Raw genomic sequence first — 22678 nt, 5'->3', positions numbered from 1 at the left:
TGGGGTACAGAGTAACCCCAATACTTCAATCCACAGCCATAAAATAGACCACTTCTGTCATCCCCACTTTCAACTGTTAATAATCATATCCACAGCAATCAGCAATAATCCAGCAGCAAAGTCACTGGCAATAGCTTTACGATCTCCCACCAGAGCCTTCTCATTCACCCACAGATAGGAACCACAGAGGCCTTGCAGCCAGGTCAATGCAATGATACATTATTTTGTGAATTTCATATCCAACCCTGGCAGCTCAGCGAGTGGCTCAGAGTACCTTGGAACTGCACCATGCACATCATTCGTTTATGGCTATTTGCAGAGGACGAGCAATGACGGCCTTGACTGCTCCCTGTCCTTCCCCAGCCCTTCCCCTACCCTCTTTATGGGTCACTGAGGGAGTGGTCTCTACTCTCCCCTAACCTCTGTGGCTGCATTGGCCACAGAGGAGGAGTGGGGAGGCCTATGTAAAGGACTGTCACAGCCAGGCTTACGTGGTTAAGGAAAGCAGAGAGTAAGAAAGCCAGGCCTGGCTTCTTATATGCTGGATATTCTCCCTGGGGAGCTGCAGCTCACCAAAACTCCATTAACTTTGCAATTGTGACTTACAGTGCATGGGTTTTATTGCACAGATGAACAGTAGCTGTTCCCTGCTAGGACTGTCCTACTTTCGCAAGATTCAATTGTTACCTCAGAGCTTTCGTTTCTGGGTGCTGCTGGCTGCAGATGTTGTTTCCAGTTCTTTCACTTGATTCATTTCTGCTAGTTTGTCTGTGACAATTATCTGCAGATGATAAAACCCAAAGTTAAGATCTTGAAGTATATTCAGAAAGCTGCAAAGTATACAAAGCTCTGACCACAGGCTCTGCAATATAATAGATAATACTTATCACCAAAATGCAGGCAGCACAGCAGCCAGTCAGCTTTCACATGCACTAATATGATCACACTGTAAAAACTGAAGAGAGGATGCTGTTGCGCTGACGGATAATTTCGCCAATTACATTTCTTTTCAGTTGCCATATTTTCCCACATGAATACTTCTTTGATTCCGTTAAAAGAGTTTTCTTGGATCTGGGCTTTACAATTAAAATAAAATTGGTATCCATGCTTTTAGGATAAAATAGAAAGTAAAACAGAAACAAATGCAAATCAAGGAAGGATGTGTTGGCTCAGATGAGCCCTGCATTCCAGATGATTTGCAGCCTGTCATCCATGCAGAGTAAAACAAAAAACACCCCAGTGTGGGGAAATCTTCTAGTGTTGTAAAGAGGACATAGTAGCTACTAATCCACCCCATCTGTGTGGCCAGTGGCCAGTTTAAAGGGCAGGGCCAGGGGAGAAGAGGCTTGGCAGGGACTGAGCTTAGTCTTGGTATCACATAGCTGCCATAGCCCCCTTGGGAATCTTTACAGCAGTTTTTAGGATGTTATAATTCATGCCAGGGGACTGACCTGGTGCACAGCTGGCTCAGGGTTGGCATGGAGGTTGCAAAATATTTTAAAGCATATGTCAGTGTGTGTTTCTTGGCTGCAGTTGAGAATCTGGGCCATTAACTTTGATATCATGTAACTTACATTTATGGGATGAATGCTTGCTGTTAACATACTTTTGCTCCCAAGTTACCAAAATGAAATAAAAAAAAATGTGATGCAATAAACTACTGATAAATGAGATGAACATCACAAGAAATCAGGTAGCAGCAGTTCCGCCAATGATGCCTTACTAGCTAGTAATTTTGATACGTGGTGGGGTTAGTAAATGCTATGATTTCCGTGTGCTGCATCATTTCAACATCTAGCACTTGGCACTTTACAGAGGCTGCTGCCATTTTATGAGGCAGAAGAGAAAGATGCAGCATGTTATGGAGCAGACTCAGGCCGAAATAGTCATACTTGGGTGAATATTCACACTTTAGGCCCCTATATAAGTGGCCTGATTTTCTGAGTTGCTGGTTGCCTGCAGTTTGCTAGAACACAACTGGAGAGTTGGCCTTATCATGTTTTCAGAGAGAATTTACTTATGTTATTTCTTGTTTTGTTTTGGCCTTCATAAAAGGACATCCATTTTACGAAGTTGTAGGGGACCAGTTTAGATGCTGATAGACTTTTACCTACCAACGAAAATGGCACAGGATGTCTTAATCTCCACTGCGCAGGCCAGCACAAGGTCTACACATCATTTAAGTCCTACATAGACCCTCAGAACAATAGGCTTAAAAGGTGCAGAAGGGGTGAATTTTGCCCACAGTATCTTCAGCTCTACAAAGCAGTGGTGGAACTGTATTCATTTCCAAAGAATGAAAAGAGGCGGCTACTATTACACATTTCTCAAGTCAAGATTTTTGCCATAGAAACTTGATAATTATGCTAATTAGTACAAAGTAATTTGCTTCAGCATGGCAGCAATAAATGCTGAAAGATTAAAAAGGGCAGCACATTTGGCTAGATAAAGAGGATTGTTTATGAGTTTACGTCCGAAAGATAAAAGTATGTCATTAAAGCTGTACATCATATCATTGTTTTCTCTCTATGTTCTAGTAAGTAAACTATTATGAGAATATGATCAAGAAGGCTTCATGCACAGATAAGCACCTTGTTGTGCCCAAAAAGCAGATCCTTGTATGAATGATGGTATTGTTGGTTTTTTCCTGATAAACCTCAATCCTGACACAAGTTTAATTACAGGCTGGTCAGAAATTCAGCTCACTTTTCTTCTGCATCATTAACTGTCAGCAAAATGGCTTTCGATTTATGATGCTGCTCTAATCTATCATTCACTCTGTGGTCAAACAGAACCCCCTTGGGGTCCAAACCAGCCTCCTGGTCAACAGAAATGGAAGCCCCAGTGCGTCTTCCCAGTGGAAGGTCTTATTCTGAGGAGGATGTTTTCAGTTTCAAGGGGGAAGACTGTTCAGTGGACACAGAATACCTCATAACAGCTCTTCCTGTTTATTGGGCTTGCCATGTGAGGGAAAGGTTCTTTCCCAGTTGAATACAATAGCAATAAGATAGAAAAGAATTCTAAAGTGTCCATGGCCTGAATTCACTGTTTCCCGTGGCTGCTGACAGTAAAGGACATGAGTGCTAGGGCTGGAATAACTCCCATGGGCTCCTAAGAACCATGAGAAGTGTGAGAAGCACAGAGTTTGTATATAGCATTCCTCTCCCTATTGGCTGTTCCACTGCTTGTTCCTGAGGGGTAGGACGGGTTGGCGTTTTAGCTTCTTGGACACACCAAACTTTCTGCTGAATGAGCTAGTCTGTAGCTGAGCCAGCATCCATGGCTTTTCAGGGCTTGGGCTTGGAAGATAGGAGAGAGAGTTCCAGGTGATCCTCTGACATATACCAGTGTAATGGCATTTACTTTAATAGCTTTACTCTTGATTTACACTGGTGTAAAAGAGGGGAGAATCTTGGATTATTTATAAGCAACTCACTGTAATCACTGTCTAGTGATACTAGCACTTAGTGACACAGCTGTTAAATAATCTAACTCTTCACAGAACCTGGAAAGCTTTCTTTGTGATCTCTCCTTTCTGTACTTCTGCTGGTATGCTATGGAGGCCAAGAGCTTCCTTACTTTTCATGTTGCTCAATGTTTCTTCAACATCTTCTTCTAGGACTGGTGCCACCAGACCCAGTTTTGGTTTTATTACACGCCATTGTTCTCTTAGATTATCTTCATTCATAAACCTGTCAGTAGCAATAATAATCCTTAAATCGTAATAATAATAATGAATTATTTCTATATGCTTCTTCTTGTACCATAAACACAATTTAATCATGAAAGTAAAGTATAGCTGAAATAGTAAATGACTCAGTGAGGTACACTGCTGGGAACTCTTTTTCATGAGTCTTTCCCCTTGCAGGAGCACTACTAACAGGGCAATATCAAACTATATCAAATATCAAACTATATGTTGATTGAGCAGCAGAATCACCATAGCAATCAAGTAATAGTGCTCAGTAGTGCTCAATAGTAGCGCAAGAGATAATTATTCCCTTGGGAGCCACAACTCCCAGAATGCCCAAGGAACTGTCATTTAACACGAACCCATTATTTTCAATCACTTGGCAAGACAGTGTGAATCAAAATTTCAGCCTAATACATGAGAGGTTACACACAACTCATTATTATTAATAGTCTCAGTCTTTTGCTGCAAAGACTGCTAATGGCATGACACATATCTGTGACTCTGGGAAAAGTTTCATACATCCTCACTACATACAAGTTGATTTGCAGAAAGATCACTAAAACCTTCCCGTCTTTTACTTGTAATTGTTATTAAATTGTCATTAATATTTCCTTCTTTAGTGGATATAGTTTCTTATTCTTTTGTCCTATATCTCACCTCCAAATGCATGCATACTCTAAAGTTTCAATGAATGGCACTGGATTGCCAGGGGGCTGCTGTCATTGATTAATAGATTTTAAGGTTAGAAGTGAATGATCTCCTAGCTTGAGATCCTGCGTAACACAGGCCATAAAATTTACCCAGAAATTCTTGCATCAAGCCCCATAATTTATGGTTGACTGAGTGCATATCTTTTAGAAAGACACCCAATCTTCGTTCGCTATTCCAAGTGATGGTGAATTCTCCACATCTTGTGGTAAGCTGTTTCAATTGTTAATTACCCTCACACTTCAAAACACGCACCTGATTTCCAGTCTGAATTTTTCTAGCCTCAACCTGGTTGATTCCCCATTAACAGGTATGTTTTGAGACCTATCACTCAGATTTCAATCCTTATATTATGAGCTGGACTTATTTTGTAGAATGCTAGCTTTTCACTCTTTCTTTATGCATGTTGTCTTGCATATCATGGTCTACAGTCTTGTCTCTTAACCTCTCTTTCTCCTTTTAGAATTTGTTCAATGGTGAAGGTGTAACAATGGGACAAGCTAGAGTGGGTCTCTTTTTCTGAGGTTGACAATCAGCACTATACCTGCTTACATCTCTTGTCATTTCTTCCTTTAGCCTCTCGCACAACCAGGACACGCATCTTCTACATCATTCTTTCATCACCTCCTCCCATGCCACTCATTATGCTAGGAACATTCTCCCTCTTTTCCTGGCCCAGTCATCTACCCTTCCTTCATTCAAGTCTTCTATGAAGACTTTCAACAATGTTCTGTTGTGGTCATGTGTCACGAGATGTATTCCCAATGGATACATATGTGGCCAAATATATTGTTACTGTGGCTTGAAAAGCAATGACATCTGCAGCAATAGAAGAGTGGCATGCCTCTGAAGCTTGGTTGTTAGTCTAGAAGTGTCTGCATATAGCGTGTATGCAATTCACCCATGATCAGAGCACCAGAACAATGCATATGCCTCAACCAAATCTTCACAACAAGATTTAAGTGGTGCATAAGTCTTTTGCTGATTCTCTGCCCCAGGACAAAGTACTTTATTGTAATTTTTCCTGTTTCATTTTATGTTTTATGCTTTGTGATATCATAACACATGTTCAAAAGCCAGGAAGCTTCACCGAAGTAGCGATACCCACCAAAAATAAAACAGTAGAAAAATTAAAGTGAGAGCTATTGAAGTAGCTTCCCATTACTCTTGCAAGACAGTTTTTGCATGGCAGTTGAGGCAGTTTGTTACGATGCAGCAAACTAAAATATGCCTAGCAGGGCAGGATTTTCTGAAAAAACAGGAAACAGTAGATAAAATATATCACTTTGCTTTCTTTTTTGCCAAGTACTGCAATGTTGCAACTGATCAATCAATATCTTATACTAGGGCAATGAAATGAAACCATCGGAAATTCTTCCTCAGAGTGCCTACAGAAAGAACTTCCACAAAAATATAGGGCCAGATTTACTGGTGTGCTCTGGCTGCTTCGCACCACTCCAGCAATGCAGAGCAGCCATAAAGCCGGCTTAAACCAGGTTTATGGCTGTGTTGCATCACTCAAGTGGTGCAGAGCACCTGAGTGCATCGGTAAATCTGACACACCACAGTAGTTCTTCCTTTCTTTCTATTAAAGATATTATTGGGTTTGTAAAACCAAAGCAGCAAGCTGTACACACCCTGATGTATGAAATCACTGCACAGAGAATACTGATAGCAGTGCAATTACTGCTGTGCTCTATTTGAGCTCTATCCTGCTATCAGCCAACCAGGGAAGGAAATTTAAAGGGGCTGTGGGGCCTGAAGGTGAACTCTCGCTTAACAACAGCTCTGTTGTGGTGCTTATTTGGGGAAAGGAGATGGAGCCCACCAGACTGAAGCTCTGCTTCCCATCTGTGGCCCATAGGATAAAAGAGAATATGCCCTACTATCCTTGGGAAAGCTAGTTCCACACAGCAGTGGAGTGTAGGAGCATTCCACGACTTGTGATAAAGACTATGCTGAGGTAACGCCACTGCTAAGATTGTATCACCTCCCAGGCCCTATTGAGCTCCAGAGATGGCTGACAGGTAGACTGAGCAGAGAGGGTTTCAGGCTAAGATTTTCAAAGCTGACTCAAGGATTTACCACAAAGCTCCCATTAATTTCAGTGAGAGACATGTGGCTAAATCCCTCGTCACGCTCAGTGTGTGGGAAAGCTGTCCACTCAGGGCACAGCTCCACAGTGCCTGGTAGAGGAGCTTTGAAAAATGATCCTATTTGTGTTGCTGTGCTGCTGGCGAGGCCTTCCCCTGGATAGAAGCTCACTGTGGCACCCTTAATTCTGAAATATCTTGCCTTTGTTGGTCCAAACCAGAGAGTTACTGGCAATCTGAAAAGGAAAAAACCCCACAGCTAAATCTGTGCCCTTTATTTCCATGAATATGATATATAAAGAAGGCTTTCCCACTCCTGGGGGTATTTTCCTCTGTACAGAGCTTTATGTTATATGCTGCACATGAACATGCAAATACGCACTTACACAGTCCATATCTCCATGGGCCCCATGGATGCAAATTAATTAGCAGTTTATCCAGAAACTTTCCACCCTTAACTAGCTCCTCTTTTCCTTTACACATCATCCCTGGGTGACTTCACCCAGTCTCGTGGACTTAGCTACCACCTATAAACCAACAGCTCGTGATCTATCCTGACCCTTCTCCCTCTGCCCAGTCTCCTTTCTATGACTGCATCTCCAACATCTGCTATAAAACTCAACGTGCTGAAAACTGAAGTCCTGATCTTTTCCCTGAAAACTCCTCTTTCTATCCCTATCAAAATGTCCACTATCATTCCCATTCTGAGGCTTATATGCTTGGGGCCATATTTGATTTTCCCCTCTCCTCCCTACTAACTCTGGCTATTGGCCATGCCAAATCCTGCAGGTTTTTCCTTTACAACAGTTCAGAAACTTTCAGTTTCTCCCCTTCTGTATCACTTCAACGTTTGTTCATGCCTTGGTCTCTGCCTGCCTTGGTTACTGCAACATCTTCCCCACTGTTTCCCAGTCCATCCAAAAGACTCCTGCCTGGAATAGCTTTGTCTCCTACCATTCTAGCCTTGTCGTTCCCCTTCACCAGCTTCCCAACACTTTCTGCATGTTCTTGTCCTGACCTTCAAGGCTTTACATAAAGCTGCTTCTTTACACGCAGTTCTGCTCTTCGCTCTTCCCATCCCCCACCTTCACTCCATCCAAGCTGCCTAATAACTCCTGTTGGATCCTTCCTCCAGGCTGTTCATTCTGCAGGGAAAAGTCTCCCTCTTCTTGTGCATTACTCACCCCTTTCATTCCCACTGTCTCAGTGAAGATTTTAAACAATAAGGCTTAGATCCTCAAAGGCAACCTCAAAGATATGATCTGAACTGACTACTAAGGAGCCAGCTAATTTGCCTTTAAAAAACTAAAATCTGACTATATTAGTTTGCACCTGCATTTTATCTAGTGTCCCAGCATATTTTGCCTGCATTGTGTTATCTAATATACAAAAGACTAATTACTTTATTTTCACACCCTCTGAGGTTAGGAGATCATAATATCTCCATTTTACATATGGGAAACTAAGGCTATGTCTTCACTGATGGAGGCAAATTTTGCCATCAGATCGACTTCTCTGGATCGACTGAGCAGTCAGCAAAGACCCACTCAGTCGATCCAGAAATTGACATATTAAGACCACCTTTTCAAGTGGTGCAGTGTGGTGAACACGGCGTGCAGAACAGAAGCAGAGAAGTCAACGGGATTTATGCAAGTTTTTTGCGTATCTTGCATAACTCCAGTCGAGTGCCGCCAAATCTCCGAGGTAAGTGAAGACAAGGCCTAAGACACAGAGAGATTAAAGTCAAAAGTAGCCACTAATTTTGGCTAACTAATGTGAGATGCTAGGACCTGATTTTTCAGAGCACTTAGCCTTACATAGCATTTTAAATTCTCAAAATACAGCCACCATTGACTTCAGCTGCAGCTGTAAGTGCTCAGCACTTCAGCGAATCAGACCCCAGCATCTCAAGTCTGGAACCCAGAAAATGAGGAACACACAGTTAGTGACTAGCTATGAAAAGTTTAGTTTAAGTGATTTGACAAGCATCACTTAGGAACTGTATGACAAGGCAGGGATAGAATCCAGTTCTCCAGGGCAGCACTCAGCTGCCTTAATCATGAAGCTATCTTTCTCTTCCTGCCAGCCCCTTGCCTCGCACACTATACAACATCCAACTTTTGCAACATATGAGGCAAGTGTCTTACAGCCAACAGCCTCCTTCACTAATTACACAAATCTGATTCAGCCCCGGTGCATTGAATGAGGCAGGGGCCCTGTTAAAAAAAAAATAGCATATGATCATGGAATTTAAGCAGGTATGATAATTTACTCCTGGGGGAATTCTACGCCAAAACAGGAAAAAGCCTGCACATGATATCCATTCGATTAGCACACTGAATGGAAAACAGAAACCTTATCTACTTCGAAGATGGAACAAGAATTAGCATACCGAATGGAGAGCCAAGCTCCAAAGCAGGAACCGTACTGAATTCTGGGATTGGAAAAGCAGGGACACACTGCATGATGGGAGATGTCTGCACCTGAGGTTAATGAACCCACACCTGCACACACCCAGCTCCAAAGTTATCGATCATTCTGGTTATTGATCTCCAAAACACTGAATCTGCCTGATTGCATTGTGAGCTCCCTGGAAGGAACACTGCCCATAGCCAGGAATGCTCAGCTCCTGTTGTCCAGCATAAACAAAACCACTCTGGTATACTCCCTCGAGTCATTATTTATCCATAAACAAACCTAGTGTTCTCCCTTGAACCACTGAACCATTGTTTCTTCCCTACAAAAACCCCTACCCAAGTTCAAACCTCTGTTCTGATGCCTGCCTCTAAATGCTGCATCAGCTCCACTGGGACTTCACCTTTTCCTGACTGATCATGTTGGGGGCTCTGCCTGTCTCAAGTACTTTGGACCCTAAGCTGAACAGCTTGTCTCCTGGGAACCTTTGAGCTGCACGGAGTGGTGAGACCCCGCCCCACGCACACACACCCACATTCTCTCTCTCTCTCTCTCTGGTTAAGCCTACTTCTTTCCCTTAGACCTAATTTAATCTCTCTCTCTTTTAGTCCAGTATAACTTTCTACACATGACTTTTGTAACCGAACCTGGGCTAGCTTTCTCCAATACCCCAACTGAAATTGTGTAATATTGTAACTGTTTGATTGGTTTTTTTCTCCTTGTATGGTTATTACTATTAGCATCATAAGTTTTATATATCTGGCAATAAAATAACTTATAATCATGCTGGTTGCCAGTCTCTCTCTCCAAACTTCATTTACTCCTTTTGTGTCCTTGGCTTCCCTATCTTGCTCTGCAGCAAAACTTTTTTATCTAAGCCATAGATCCCCCAAGTGCCCAAAAATCCTATGGGGTTTGCTCATCAAGGGGGTTACTACTAGAACAATTGTAGAGTGAGAGTGGGAATAGCGACATGCTGAACCTGTGGCGCATAAAGGGGGAGGAGAGGCAGCTGAGAAGTGCTGCTCAGCCTAGCCTGCAGAGTCCAGGGGCAAATAAGGGTGGTAGCTGAAAGTGCTGTTTGGACCCAGCCTGCTCAGATGTGTGCTCTATTCTGGTGTGGTGCAAAGGGGCATATAAGGGTGACCACTGAAAGTGTTGTGTAACCCAGCCTGCTGAGTTCACGGACAGATAAGGGGTCAGCTTAGACTTCTGATAGCTGATCCGATCAGATGCACTCTGTTAATCTGGAATGTGTGTGTGTATATATGTGGGGGGTTTATTTGCATCTGGGCCTGAAAACCTTAGGTCCTGCAGGATAGCTCCATTGGGAGGGGACTTGTAGCCATATGAACTTGCCAATAACACAAGCAGTACATTAATAGAATCACACACCCCTTCCAGGAAAGTAACCCTAATAAATGAGCGTACCCCAAGGTGACAGGCAAATCTGGTAACAGGATCTGGGCTTCAGTACCATCCTCAAATATGGGCACATGCTTAACTTTACTCATATGAGTAGTCCCACTGAAATGGGATTACTCACTTGTATGCCATTTTAAATGTTTTCAAGGAAAAAGGTCTTAGAATGTCAACTCATTCAGGTATTAAAAGTACTTTTCTGTTACCCATTTCTCTCTACACAGTGACTGGGTTTAAATAATGCTAGCAGTAATAATATTAATCATGTGCATTTAAAGATATACATTTCATAGTATTTGTTGCATGTGCATGCTTTTTCCTTTGCTGCATCAGTCAGTCTGCTTGCTAGACAACTAGTATAGCTGGCTCATTGGAGAAAAAAAACAATGCAGTTAAAAATACTTTAAAAACAAAAACACAGTTTAAATGACAATTGAAGAGTGTAAAACAGATTTAGAAATAACAGGGTTTTTGTTTGTATACAAAATATAACTTCCTTATGCGTATTATAAACAATACCACACGCTATTCCACATGGAAGAATTTAGAAATTAAATGTACTTTTCATTGTTTATAGTCTTTCATTAAATTTGCTTTTTTTTTTTTTTGCTTTTCAGTTTGCACAATGAATACAGACTAGTCAATTTCAATTCTGTTTATGGTCTGTGTGTAGTCAATTTCAGCTTCTCAAGCCCTAGCCCAATTCTACAATAGTTGGATGGCAAACCCTGCAGATGATGTGTATTTGCTTTTCTAAAATCTCTCTATACATCGGAATTGTTAAAAAGAGGGAACGTTACTAGTATTCTTAAATGGTGTAGATTAAGTGTATTATCAGTGCAAAACCAAAATTTTAGGGAAGTAACCTAGACCTTTTTTCAGATGTAATTTTTATTTCCAGTACTCTTGTACTTTGAAAATTAAATTCCTCTCCCTATGAATTTGCTGTCTGACAATTGTTGTTTATAGGAAATAACATTTAGATTGTGCCCAGGTCCTAAGCAGCAGTATACAGGAGAAGAAGGCTCTAAACATGGGCGGGGAGAGCAGGGTGTATTGCTCCCCCCTCACCAGGAGCAAATGGGTTGTGTGTGGGTGGAGATGAGCAGGGAGCGTGCACTGAGTAGAGTAGCTGACTGGATGTGCAGGGGAAAAGTAGGCTATATTCCACAAAGTCTAGCATAAACTACTCCTCTCTCCTTACCCCATCTTGATGCAAAAGGGGAGCCTAGGGAGGAATTGTCTCTCTTTGAGCTGGAATACATTCCTGGTATTCCTCTTGGGGCAGTGCAGCTACATGCCAGCCCACATTCAGAGCTGAGTCTAAAGGCTCATTCTAGTGCTAAGGACCTGATCCAAAGCCCACTGAAGTCAATGGGTGTCTTTCCATTGATTGCAATAGACTTTGGATCAGTCCCTCTATTAGCACACCCCTGTAAAGAGGTGCACCAGATTTTGTTCTCATTTACAACAGTGGAGATCCAGAGGGACTCCGTTGGCTTAATAAATGCACTTACTCTGGATTTTTATTGGTGTACCCAAGAACAGAATCCGTCCCATTTATTTTTAAATTTTTTGACACTGGAAAAAGAGGATATGTAAAGATTTTATGCTTAGTTATGGTAACTAATGGCTACAGTGCAAGAGGTAACTAAGAAGGAAAAAGTCAAGGGAGCACTGAGCATGTGTGAAAAGAGAGACTGAGGGAACAAGAACAACGAGAGTTCTGTGGCACTTTAAAGACTAACAAATTTAATTTTTTGTTAGTCTTTAAAGTGCCACAGAACTCTCGTTGTTTTTGCTGTATACAGACTAACACGGCTACTTCTCTGGAACTGAGGGAACAAGGAGGCAGCTGGAAGCTTTGGAATGAAGCAGCAGCTTTTCTTTTACTTGGGTAGTATTCCAGTGTTCTTCTAGCCCGCAGTGCTGTCAGGGTGCAGTTCCTTCACATGTGCAGAGCTTTTAGGCCAAGTTGAAGTCAATAATATCCAGCAAACATGTGTTAACTAGCAACTCCTTCAGCTTTTACTCCATGCTTTTGATTGCACTCAGAGCCTTCCACCAGGAATGGTGATTCTATAAAGTCCTCCCTCCAGACATAGTCAGTCTGCTTCTCTGATGGAAGTAGGAGCCGCAATTGGAGAAACACTGCTGGTTTAGTTTGAGCAGCATTAACTACCATAGAAATATGCTGAACACGGGAGGCAGTGAGACTGCTTCCTTGTTCTGCCCTTTCATCTGTGCTCCTCCAAATCCCCCCCAGGATTGCAAAGACCCTGCCACATGGAGTTCAAGTGGAGAGATTTATATAGACAACTGGGAAGAGCCACTGCTTCCCCTCTCAGTTTCTGCTGCCCTATTTCAATACTATATAAGACGAGAGAAAGGGAGGGGAGCAAAGCCACTGGCTCATTATAAAACAGAGCATGCAGCAGTCCAACAGCAAAATTGGTAGTATAGCAGCAAGTTAATCTTGCTTCAGGCTTGTGAGCTTGGACAGCTTTTAAAGAGAAGAGGATCCTGCTTGCTACACAGAATTATTTCCAAGTTTGTCTGTCAATACATAAATTGTATCACAAATCCAATGGCTCAGAGGTCATGGGAACACTGTCTAAAGGGATAATATCATGATTATACACAGTACCTTCTACGCTCCATGGCAATTGTGCCCTCTATTTGTTATCTTTAAGTTTCAACTACTATTTCATTAGCAGTGCTGATATAGTATTTCTCAAGCCCCTTTTTTAAAAAAAGAAAAACCCTAGATATTTTTTTCACAACTCAAATTTTGTTTTGTTTTGAATTGTGAAATGTTTTGAATAGGAAGGAAGGACAGTCTCTGACTAAGACACGGAGCTGGGTTTCTAGAAATCTGTTCTATTGTAAGATTTACTACTGACTTCCTGCTTGACCTTAGGCAAGTCACTTGGGGGACGTTTTCAGAGGTACAAAGGGGAAATCAGCACCCCTGGAAAGCAATGGGAGTTGGGTGCCTAACTTCCATTTGTGCCTTTAAAATCTCTACCTTAATCTCTCTGTGCCTCACTTCCTCCTCTGTGAAATGGGGACAATTCTTCTTACCTAGCTCCTGTGGGCATAGTGAGGAAGTTTGTGATAGGCACAGATGCTATAGAGGGTGGAGAGATGTCATATAAGTCTTTATGGCCACAATTTTCAGAAGGATTCAGCCCATTGCTTGGGGCCGGATTGTCAAGATTGCTCAGGTGCATTTAGGCACCTAAATAACTGGCCAGGTTTTCAGAAGTGCCCAGCATATTGGGTGAAAGCTGAGTACTGAACTTCTGCCAGCTGATGTCATGGTGGTAAGTGCTGGATGTGATCCTTATTTAGATGCCTACATGGGCACTGAGCTCTTTGGAAAATTTGGCCCCACCTGTGGTCCTTGTAACCCATTGGGCTTTTGGGCATTGGTCCTAAGCATAGCATTGATGGCGAGGGGGTTGCCTCAGTGGTGACATGTAGGGTACGAGTAGCTACATGCCGCAGTGAAAAGCAGGTAGCTTCCACAATGTGGTGTGTAGCTGCATGTGTCAGTGAAAGACTCTGACAAAGGTGAGGTAGTGGGGAAAAGCTGCAGCAGCACGCCGCTGCCAGAGCCTCTCACTGTAGTAAGGAAAGACTCCGGCAATGGGGAGGCAAAGGGACACTCATTACTAAAAATAGCAGTGTAGATGGGGAAGCACCACTGGCGCAAGTGGAGAGCTGCGTAGAATATGTGCTCGCCTACATACTCACACCCTTCAGGAATGTCTTTATGCTACTCAACTAAGCCATGCCTCACCATCTACACTGCTATTTATACCTATGCTAAGGGTACATGAGTATGTACACTCCAGTCCACTGAAAAAAGCATGAAGTGTAGACAGCTTGTGATTTCCTTTATCTCATGTCTCCCACTTCCAGCAGGGAGGAAGGGAGCATGTTGAGTCTCAAGCTTCTAGTCAGGGACTCATGGCAGGCCTGAGGGTGTAGAGGAAGCATGGACTTTACACCTGCCTGGGTCATTGGTGCCATTCGAGAAGAAAAACCTTGCTGGGTAGCTACCCCAGTTAGGTAATAGTTTTCAATAAAGTTGCAGCCTCCACATTAACCATCTAAGAGTGTCTGTGTCCCATTTCTTCCATCCACATCAATGGCAGAGTATAAAACTGAGCAAATTACTGTAAAACAAGGTAGCAACAACAATAGAAAATCAGGCCCTGTTAATTTAAACACTGAGACAAGTGTATTGCTGACTAACAATGCACCAACGCGTGGCCACAGAGTTCACATGTCCATAAACAAAGGGCTCTGAGATTAAATATGCTATTTTTAAAATGTAGCAGGCTGATAAACCCTGAGCTAATATCCAAGGACAATGCAGGCACTGAACCACTGCACATTCCAAGGAGGAATGCAATATTAATATATACTACTAGTACTTTGTTACAGAGCTTGACATCACTGAAGCTTGCAATGTCAGTGCTTAGAGCCAGATCCTGCAGTCTTCACTCCTGCAGAACTCACATTCATTTCTAAAGAAGTCTTGTTTGGGTAAGGACTGAATAAGAACAGCAGGACTTGGTCCTCTGTGCAAAATGTTCAGAGCTTTAAAATAGTGCTTTGAAAACCTGCTGAGCCTGCTAGGTCTGATAAGTATTCATTTAAACTTCATCGTCTAACTACACTGTACAGATATATCACATGTTCTGTATGTTTCACATCATAAGAAAAACTTAATGTCAGAAGAGTCTTGTAATTCGTCCAAAGGAATGTTTTATTCCTCCTAAAGAGTATCATGCAAAGATTAAGAGGCAGCATTATTGCCTGCAAAATCACCTGCTATTTCCTGGAAACAGAATTTGCTGAACCTGTCCTTGTCACAGGCATAAGCATAATGCTTTTAATAATCTCCCATTCCATAAGTGATGTGTTTGCATCAAAAAGATGGATATGCTAGAGTTGGCAGAATATTTTAAGACCTGTTCATTTTTATCTTGTTCTTTTGGTGCCACCTAGAGGATTAATTCTCCTTCTGCAAAGTGGGAAAGAAGGGGTTTTGTTCTTTTTCAAAAGTTTCCTTTAAAAGCAATCTTTGGGTTAACACCACTTACAGTGCTATTATCTCAGAAACGCTTTCTCCAGATGTGAGCAGATGAATGTAGTGTGTGCATGCTTTTGGGCTGGAGGATCTGAGAGAACCATATGGGCTGGAGGAAGAGTTACGCTAAAGACAAATACAGCCATTAAAAAAAATCCTTTCCCCATAAAAAACACCTGTAAATTGATCTTGAGAGGAATTTTCAAGCAAATAAACAGCATACAAATCAAAGATGATTCAAAGGAAGTAGGTGCCCAAAGGAAAGGCAGCCCAATCAGCCTTGCAACAATCTGCCAACATGACAGATCCAGCAGCAACTTCAGACCCATCAGCACAACTGGCTGACATCTTACCTGTGAAAAGCCAGCTCTGCTGTGTTATGCTATGATTGCCTAGAAAAGCACAACATGAAACTCACACAACATGAACTGACATAAAATCTTTCTAATAAAAGTATTTTCTAAGAGGTATGGCTAACTTTAATGGGGCCCTAAATTTTTAAAAATTACAGGCCAGATCGTCAACTGGTGTAAACTGGTATCACTTCATTGACTGCATCTGATTTGTGACAGCTGAGAACCTGGCCCAGTAAATATGCGGTTTTCTCTCACCTCATCCTCAAATGTAATTCAATTAAACTAAAAGGGGAACTAAGCTTATAAAGGGTACGTGCAAATGCTAACATACCTAATTATGGATTCAATTTGCCTTGATTGGCAAGCTACCCTATCTGCCCCTGTAGTACTCATTAGACCTTAAAATCCCTGCGGACAATTCAATGCAGTCTGCTTTGAGAAATTCTTTTAACCGAGTATTCATCTGATTTTCTAACTACTGGTAACAATGTTTTAAAACGAGATCCCTGTGTACAGAGAAAACAGGGACAATACACATTGCAAAAGATGAAACAGCTTATAAGAAATGCTTCGTCTTTTGAATACAGTATTTCAGTAAATGATAATTTCTGTACTTCAGCAGAAGATGAACTGTCATAATAAATTATTTCCCTCTGCCTGAAAGGAAATAATTGAAGCTTGCTTAACTAAAAGGACCAGCTAAAAGTTACAACTGAGATGAGTCTAACCTTGTCTGCCGTGCCCAAGGATACCTCTGAAAAGCTGCCATAACATGCAATAATTTGATAGTCTCAGCTACATTTAACCTGTGTTCTGTAGAAGGAGATAAGAATAATATTAAATTCTTGCTGATGCTCACTTTGTATGCTGTGGAGACTAGCTCTGATGTTTTGTAAAAAGGTCTTAAATACTAAATTGGAATAATAATGGGAAAACTGGGTTATTTTAGTTTGCTAAGAGGTTTAATCTCATCCTTGAGATGTCAAATTCAAATAAAATATTTCATTTTCTATCTGTGGCAGGTATTTGAGTGATAAATCCTTGCTTTGCTTTTGTCTTCTATAGAACCACCAGATCTAATTAAATCATGTTAAATGTCGGTTTTTCCTCTTAGGTCATCTGAGTTAATGACTAGGTATGCTGATTCCATAAATACAGAACCGATTCACACAAAGTAGCCATTTCTGACCACTGTCTAACATTTCGCTATGTTGTCTATATCGTATGTTTCACCTCTCCATTTCATAACCATAAGGCTGCACAGCTCCTAAAAGAAATGAAATGGTTCAAGAAGAGTTACTTTTTTTTTTTAAATAAAATGTGTATTAAAATATATTTAATTCCCAGAGTTTCTATGATTGTTTTTACACTGGCTTCTCACAGTTGATAATGGTTTCAAGAGCAGTTTTTTTTCTTCAAGAACTCCATACTTCATTAATCGGTACATGGAAAAGTAGCCATGTTTTAAAAAGAATTTAGTTGTCAATCAGTTTTCCTTTTAATACCGAAGCTGTCCATGTCAAGCCAAATCCTGCTTGCCTTGATCACATTAGCATTTCCACTGCTGTAAAGCTCTACCACTAACATGAGGCATGGAAGCAAGATTTGGTTTATAATTCCAGATCCTCATCTGGCATCTAACTTCTGTTGTTTTCAGTGGGCGTTAGGAGGCTAACGACCTTTGAGGATGTGGGCCATTTTTTTTATGTCCACCTTCGGCTTTCCAGTTATGTAAAACACGCTAAAAGTTACATTCACTCCCACACCTGAGCACTACTTGATGTACGAGGTGGCCGTCAGGGAACTGGTTATGGCTCCCTGATTCTCAGGACCAGCTGTGGCCCCAACGTGACTTAGAGCTACAGCTGGCTACTCTGAGTTGTGCCACTGACATAGGAGCCTACCCAATGAAGTATTTGCATAGCAGATTTCCATTCCACCATGTCCTCTCCCGTCCTCCATCCCTGATACTTACCCTACCCCATGGAGAGGAGACCACAGGTGCAGGGCTTGGATCCAGCATACTTGTTACCCTCCAAGAAAGAAATTCTCTGTTGGGCGTTTATGGAAAAATTAGAACCTCTTTGTACCACCTGAGTGGACAATGGGCCATAATTGTGTAGATAATCTGGCCCTAAAACTCCAATCCTGCCAACATTCAAGTGCATGCTTAATTTTAGGCACACGAGTAGTCCCACTAAAGTTGATTGAATTTGACTACTCACATGCTTCAAAGTAAGCACATGCTTAAGGCTGCAGAATCGGGGTCTAATAGCATACTCCTGCTCCCAGAGATGTTAGAGAGTTTTGTCATTGACTTTAGCAGGAGCAGGATCAGACCCATAAACTGCACAGTTGTATAGGTGTCTTGTTATTCCAGTTTAAATTTGCATCTTGACCCATACCATAAATAGCAAATGCAATGTAAGTGCCACACAGTGATTGTGATTAACCATAATATGTTTTCTTTATTGAAAATCCATTGTCTGCATGCTACCAGCTGTGAAATTATGCAACAAGCCATAATTAAACCGTGAAAGAGAGTAAACCAAATTAGTTAGGTGTGATTTGGTGCAGTGAGAAGCACAAGGTGACTTTTTAAATTTTATCAGCACAAAGCAAGAAAAACAAAATACAACCATGTAATTTATGCTTTAACAAGTCCACTGTGATCATTTGCAGAATGCCACCAAAGATCAGCTTGCACTACAGAATAGCAATCTTACTAAATACAGACTACAGGGGCCATCTTTTTTTGCCTTATTCATATGAGTATTACCTTCAAAGTCAAAGAGGCTCCACATGTGAGTAATGAGTGTGCTACTTCTGTTGTTGAGGAACTGATTCTCAGCCAACAAAATTTATATTACTTTAAGATTATAGAAACTGCTGCTAATAATTAACCCAATGGCAGGTATTGGGCCTGCTGCTATTTCTAAGTCGTGCCATATTGCATTTTTCAATGATTGCACAAATGAACCATACTGTAGCACAACGGGGTCTCTAAATCATGCCTTCAAAAGCTCAGTCCCTCCTTGGACATTGCCAATTATCTATTTGCAGCAATACTTCAACTACAGCTCATCTATATGGTTTTTGTCTGTCAAACATGGCTTTTGAACTTTACTTCCTGGAGGTTGCTTTTTCTTTTTCTGGAGATGCTGTGGTTTGTGCTGGTGCTGGTATTACCCTTGGTTTAGCAGGCTGGGCAGGTTTAATGTCAGGCATCTGTTCACCATGTTTGTACACACTTACAGTGACATCCACTGTTTCCCCACCGTACTTGTTCTTGACATTGATACTATATTTGCCTGAGTCCTCTGAGGACACTCCCTTGATTGAAAAGCTAGACACGTTTCCATGCTCCATTGAAACTGAATAATGTTCATTAAGTTCAAATTTCTTGTCATTCCAAAGCCAGACCACTTCAGGATCAGGATTTCCAAATACAGAACAGGTCAGATTCAAAGTCTAAGGAAAAGAAAAATCATGTTAGGCATCAGTCAAATATAAGGCTTATTTGATTATGCTAGTTACCACCCTTATCATACATTAGAAGCAAGGGAAAAACAAAGGAAAGTGAAGTTCTTCTATTCAGCAGGGAAGCAGAGCCAATAATGGACAACATCAAGAGGGCTGGGGAGTTTAATGCTTATTTTGTATCAGTCTTTGCTAAAAAGGTAAATTGTGACCAAATACTTAACACAATTAATATCAACAACAAGGAGAAAGGAATGCAGCCAAAATAGGGGAAAAACAGGTTAAAACTATTTAGACAAGTTAGACATATTCAAGTCCTCAGGGCCTGATTAAATGCATCCTAGTGTGCTTAAGGAACTAGCTGAAGCCATCTGGGAACTGTTAGCGATTATTAAGGAGAGGATTATGTCACAGAGGTCACAGAAGTCATGGAATCTGTGACTTCCTGCTACCTCTGCAACATTTTCTGCTTCAGCTGGGGGATGTGGGGTATGAGCTGTCACCAGGCAGCTCCTTGCCCCATGGGTGGGTGGAAGGGGGGACCCGGAGTTCCAAGCCACAGCCAACAGTGGGGGACCCCTGGGCGGTGTTCCTGGAGTTCCCAGTCCCCTTGGGCAATGGGGAGGGGCTCCCAGAGCTCCCAGCTGCCACGGACGGCTGAGGCTCTCAGCTGCACCTGGCAGCCCCTGCAGCTCCCAGCCGCCGCAGGTGGTGGGGGCCCCTGGAGCTTGTAGCCTCCGAGGTTGGCCCTTTCAGCTCAGAGCTGCAGACCCAGTGCTCCCAGCCCTAGCCCCCAGACTCCCACACCCCTCATCCCCCTCCCAGTCAGCCCCAATTTGTCATAGATAGTTATTTTTAGTAAAAGTCAGGGAGCAGTCACGGCTTCTGTGAATTTTTGTTTATTGCCCATGTCCTCTCTCTGACTTTTATTAAAAATAACTGTGACAAACTCTTAACCTTAGTGATTATCTCTGAGAATTCACGGAGGATGGGTGAGGTCCCAGAGCACTGGAGAAGGGAAAATATAGCACTTATATTTAAAAGGGGAGAGGAGATGTTTCGTGGAATTATAGACCAGACAGCCTAACTTTAATATCTGAAAGATACTGGAACAAGGTATTAAGCAATCAGTTTGTAAATGCCTAGAAGATAATAGGGTTATAAGGAATAACCAGCATTGATTTGACATGAACAAATCATGTCAAACCAACCTAATTTCCTTCTGTGATAGGATATTGGCCTACTGGATGTGGGGAAGCTATAAATGTGATATATATTGATTTTAGTAAGGCTTTTGACACAGTACCCTATGACATTCCCATAAGCAAATCAGAAAAAGGTGGTCTAAATGAAATTATTATAAAGTGGTTACATAACTTGTTGAAAGATCATACTCAAAAAGTAATTATCAGTGATCCAATGTCAGATTAGAAGGATGTATCTAGTGGGGTCCTGTATGGGTGTCATTCAATATTTAAATGATTCCAATAGTGATATGAAAGTATGTTTAGAAAATTTGCAGATCACACCAACTTGGGAGGGGTTTCAAGCACTTCGGAGAATAGAATTAGAATTCAAAATAATTTTGACAAATAATAGAATTGGTCTGAATTCAACAAGAGTACAGTACTACATGTAGGAAGGAAAACTCAAATGCATAACTACAAAATGGGGAATGTCAGGCTGGGCAGTAATACTGCAGAAAAGGATCAGAGGTTTATAGTGGATCACAAATTGAATATTGAATCATAGGGTTAGAAGGGACTTCAAGGATCATCCAGTCTAACCCCCCCTCCCAAGATACAGGATATGTTGTATCTAAACCATCCAAGACAGATGGCTATGCAGCCTCCTTTTGAAAGCTTCCACAACCTCTCTAGGCAGTCTGTTTCATTAGTTCAACAATGTGATGAAGTTGCTAAGAAGACTAATGCAATTCTGGATTGTATTGACCGGGCTGTCATACATGAGATGTGGGAGGTGATTGTCTCACTACTCATCACTGATAAGTCCTCAGTTACAGTGCTGCATACAGTTCTGGGCACCACACTTTAAGAAAGAGAGAGAGAAATTGGAGAGAGTCTGGAGGACAGCAGTAAAAATAATAAAAGGTTAGAAAACTTGAATTCTGATGAAAGGTTAAAAAAACTTGGTATGTTTAGTCTTGAGAAAAGAAGATTGTGGGGAGGGTTGAATAACACTTTCAAATATGTTAAAGATTGTTATAAAGAGGATAGTAATCAATTTTTCTGCACGTCCACTGAAAGTAGGACAAAAAGTAATCAGCTTAATCTGCACAAAGGGAGATTTAGGTTAGATATTAGGAAAAGCTTTTTAACTATAAGTATAGTGTTAAGGACTGGAATAGGCTTCCAAGGGAGGTTGTGAAATCTCCAACATTGGAATTTTTTCCAGTGTTAGACAAACACCTCTCAGGGATGGCCTAGGTATTCTTGGTCCTTCCTCAGGGCAAGGGGCTGGGCTAGAGGTCATCTCAAAGTCCCTTACAGCCCTACATGTCTATGGTCTTTGAGGGGTGGGGAGGAGGAATCCACACCACATAGAAGAATCAAACTAGTTTAAAGGTTCATTTTCAGATTTAACTTTAGTTTCTCTAATTAAGCTGTGGCTAATATACATATATTTAGACTTGTGAAGACTGAAAATACATATACATAAAGTATATTCCTAACTTTCCTTGTTTTTAGATGCAACCTTTCCACCATCTTACCAGTAAATGTGATTCAGCAATAGCCCAAGGGTAACATTGTCTGAAGATGGTAAGTTGGACTGTCATTGCAGTCTTGCCTGCAGCAGACTCCTGACAAGCCATTAGTCTAACATGATGTTCAGACAATGATACATTTAAAAACATCCCTGAAGTTTTCCCATACACACCATAGGGAGAGCAGAGCAAACTACTTCAACTGCAGGCCTCCCAAGAATATTACTGGAGATGTATAAATTCACTGTGAAATCAACTAATATTATAGACTCTCTAGTCATCTAGGCTCTGTCTAATGGTTAAATAATAACTCTTTAAGGAGTCTATGTCTTTATATGAAATATAGTTTACAAGAAAGAGTCATAGACATTTATGTTAGATATATTTATATAATATATATAGAACCATAGGGCTGGAAGGGACCTCGAGAGGTCATCTAGTCTAGTCCCTTGCACTCATGGTAGGACTAAGTAATATCTAGACCATCCCTTACAGGTGTTTGTATAACCTGCTCTTAAAAATCTCCAATGATGGAGATTCCACAACCTCCTTAGGCAAGTGATTAATTCCAGTGATTAACCACCCTGACAGTGAGGAAGTTTTTCCTAATGTCCAACCTAAACCTCCCTTGCTGGAGTTTAAGCCCATTGCTTCTTGTCCTGTCTTCAGAGGTTAAGAAGA

The 22678-nt window shown here is 41.5% G+C and overlaps 1 protein-coding gene across 4 annotated transcripts in view; it reads right to left on the bottom strand.

The window, feature by feature from the left end:
* Positions 1–22678, bottom strand: part of MYOM2 (myomesin 2) — a 146232-nt gene that overhangs the window by 13403 nt on the left and 110151 nt on the right. For 3 of the 4 annotated variants that reach the window (XM_067558437.1, XM_067558436.1, XM_067558438.1), the window contains one exon: positions 18235–19263. In XM_067558437.1, coding sequence (XP_067414538.1) covers positions 18916–19263 — 348 coding nt within the window. In that variant the 3' untranslated portion in view covers positions 18235–18915. Of the gene's footprint in view, positions 1–687; positions 782–18234; positions 19264–22678 lie in introns of those variants that run through there. The other variant, XM_067558440.1, reaches the window with a different exon arrangement.

This window comes from Emydura macquarii, unplaced genomic scaffold (genome assembly GCF_026122565.2).
Source record: "Emydura macquarii macquarii isolate MOO-44397 ecotype Brisbane River unplaced genomic scaffold, CSIRO-AGI_Emac_v2 contig_2063, whole genome shotgun sequence".
Lineage (NCBI taxonomy): Eukaryota > Metazoa > Chordata > Testudines > Chelidae > Emydura > Emydura macquarii.
This window is presented reverse-complemented; position numbering and strand designations above follow the sequence as displayed.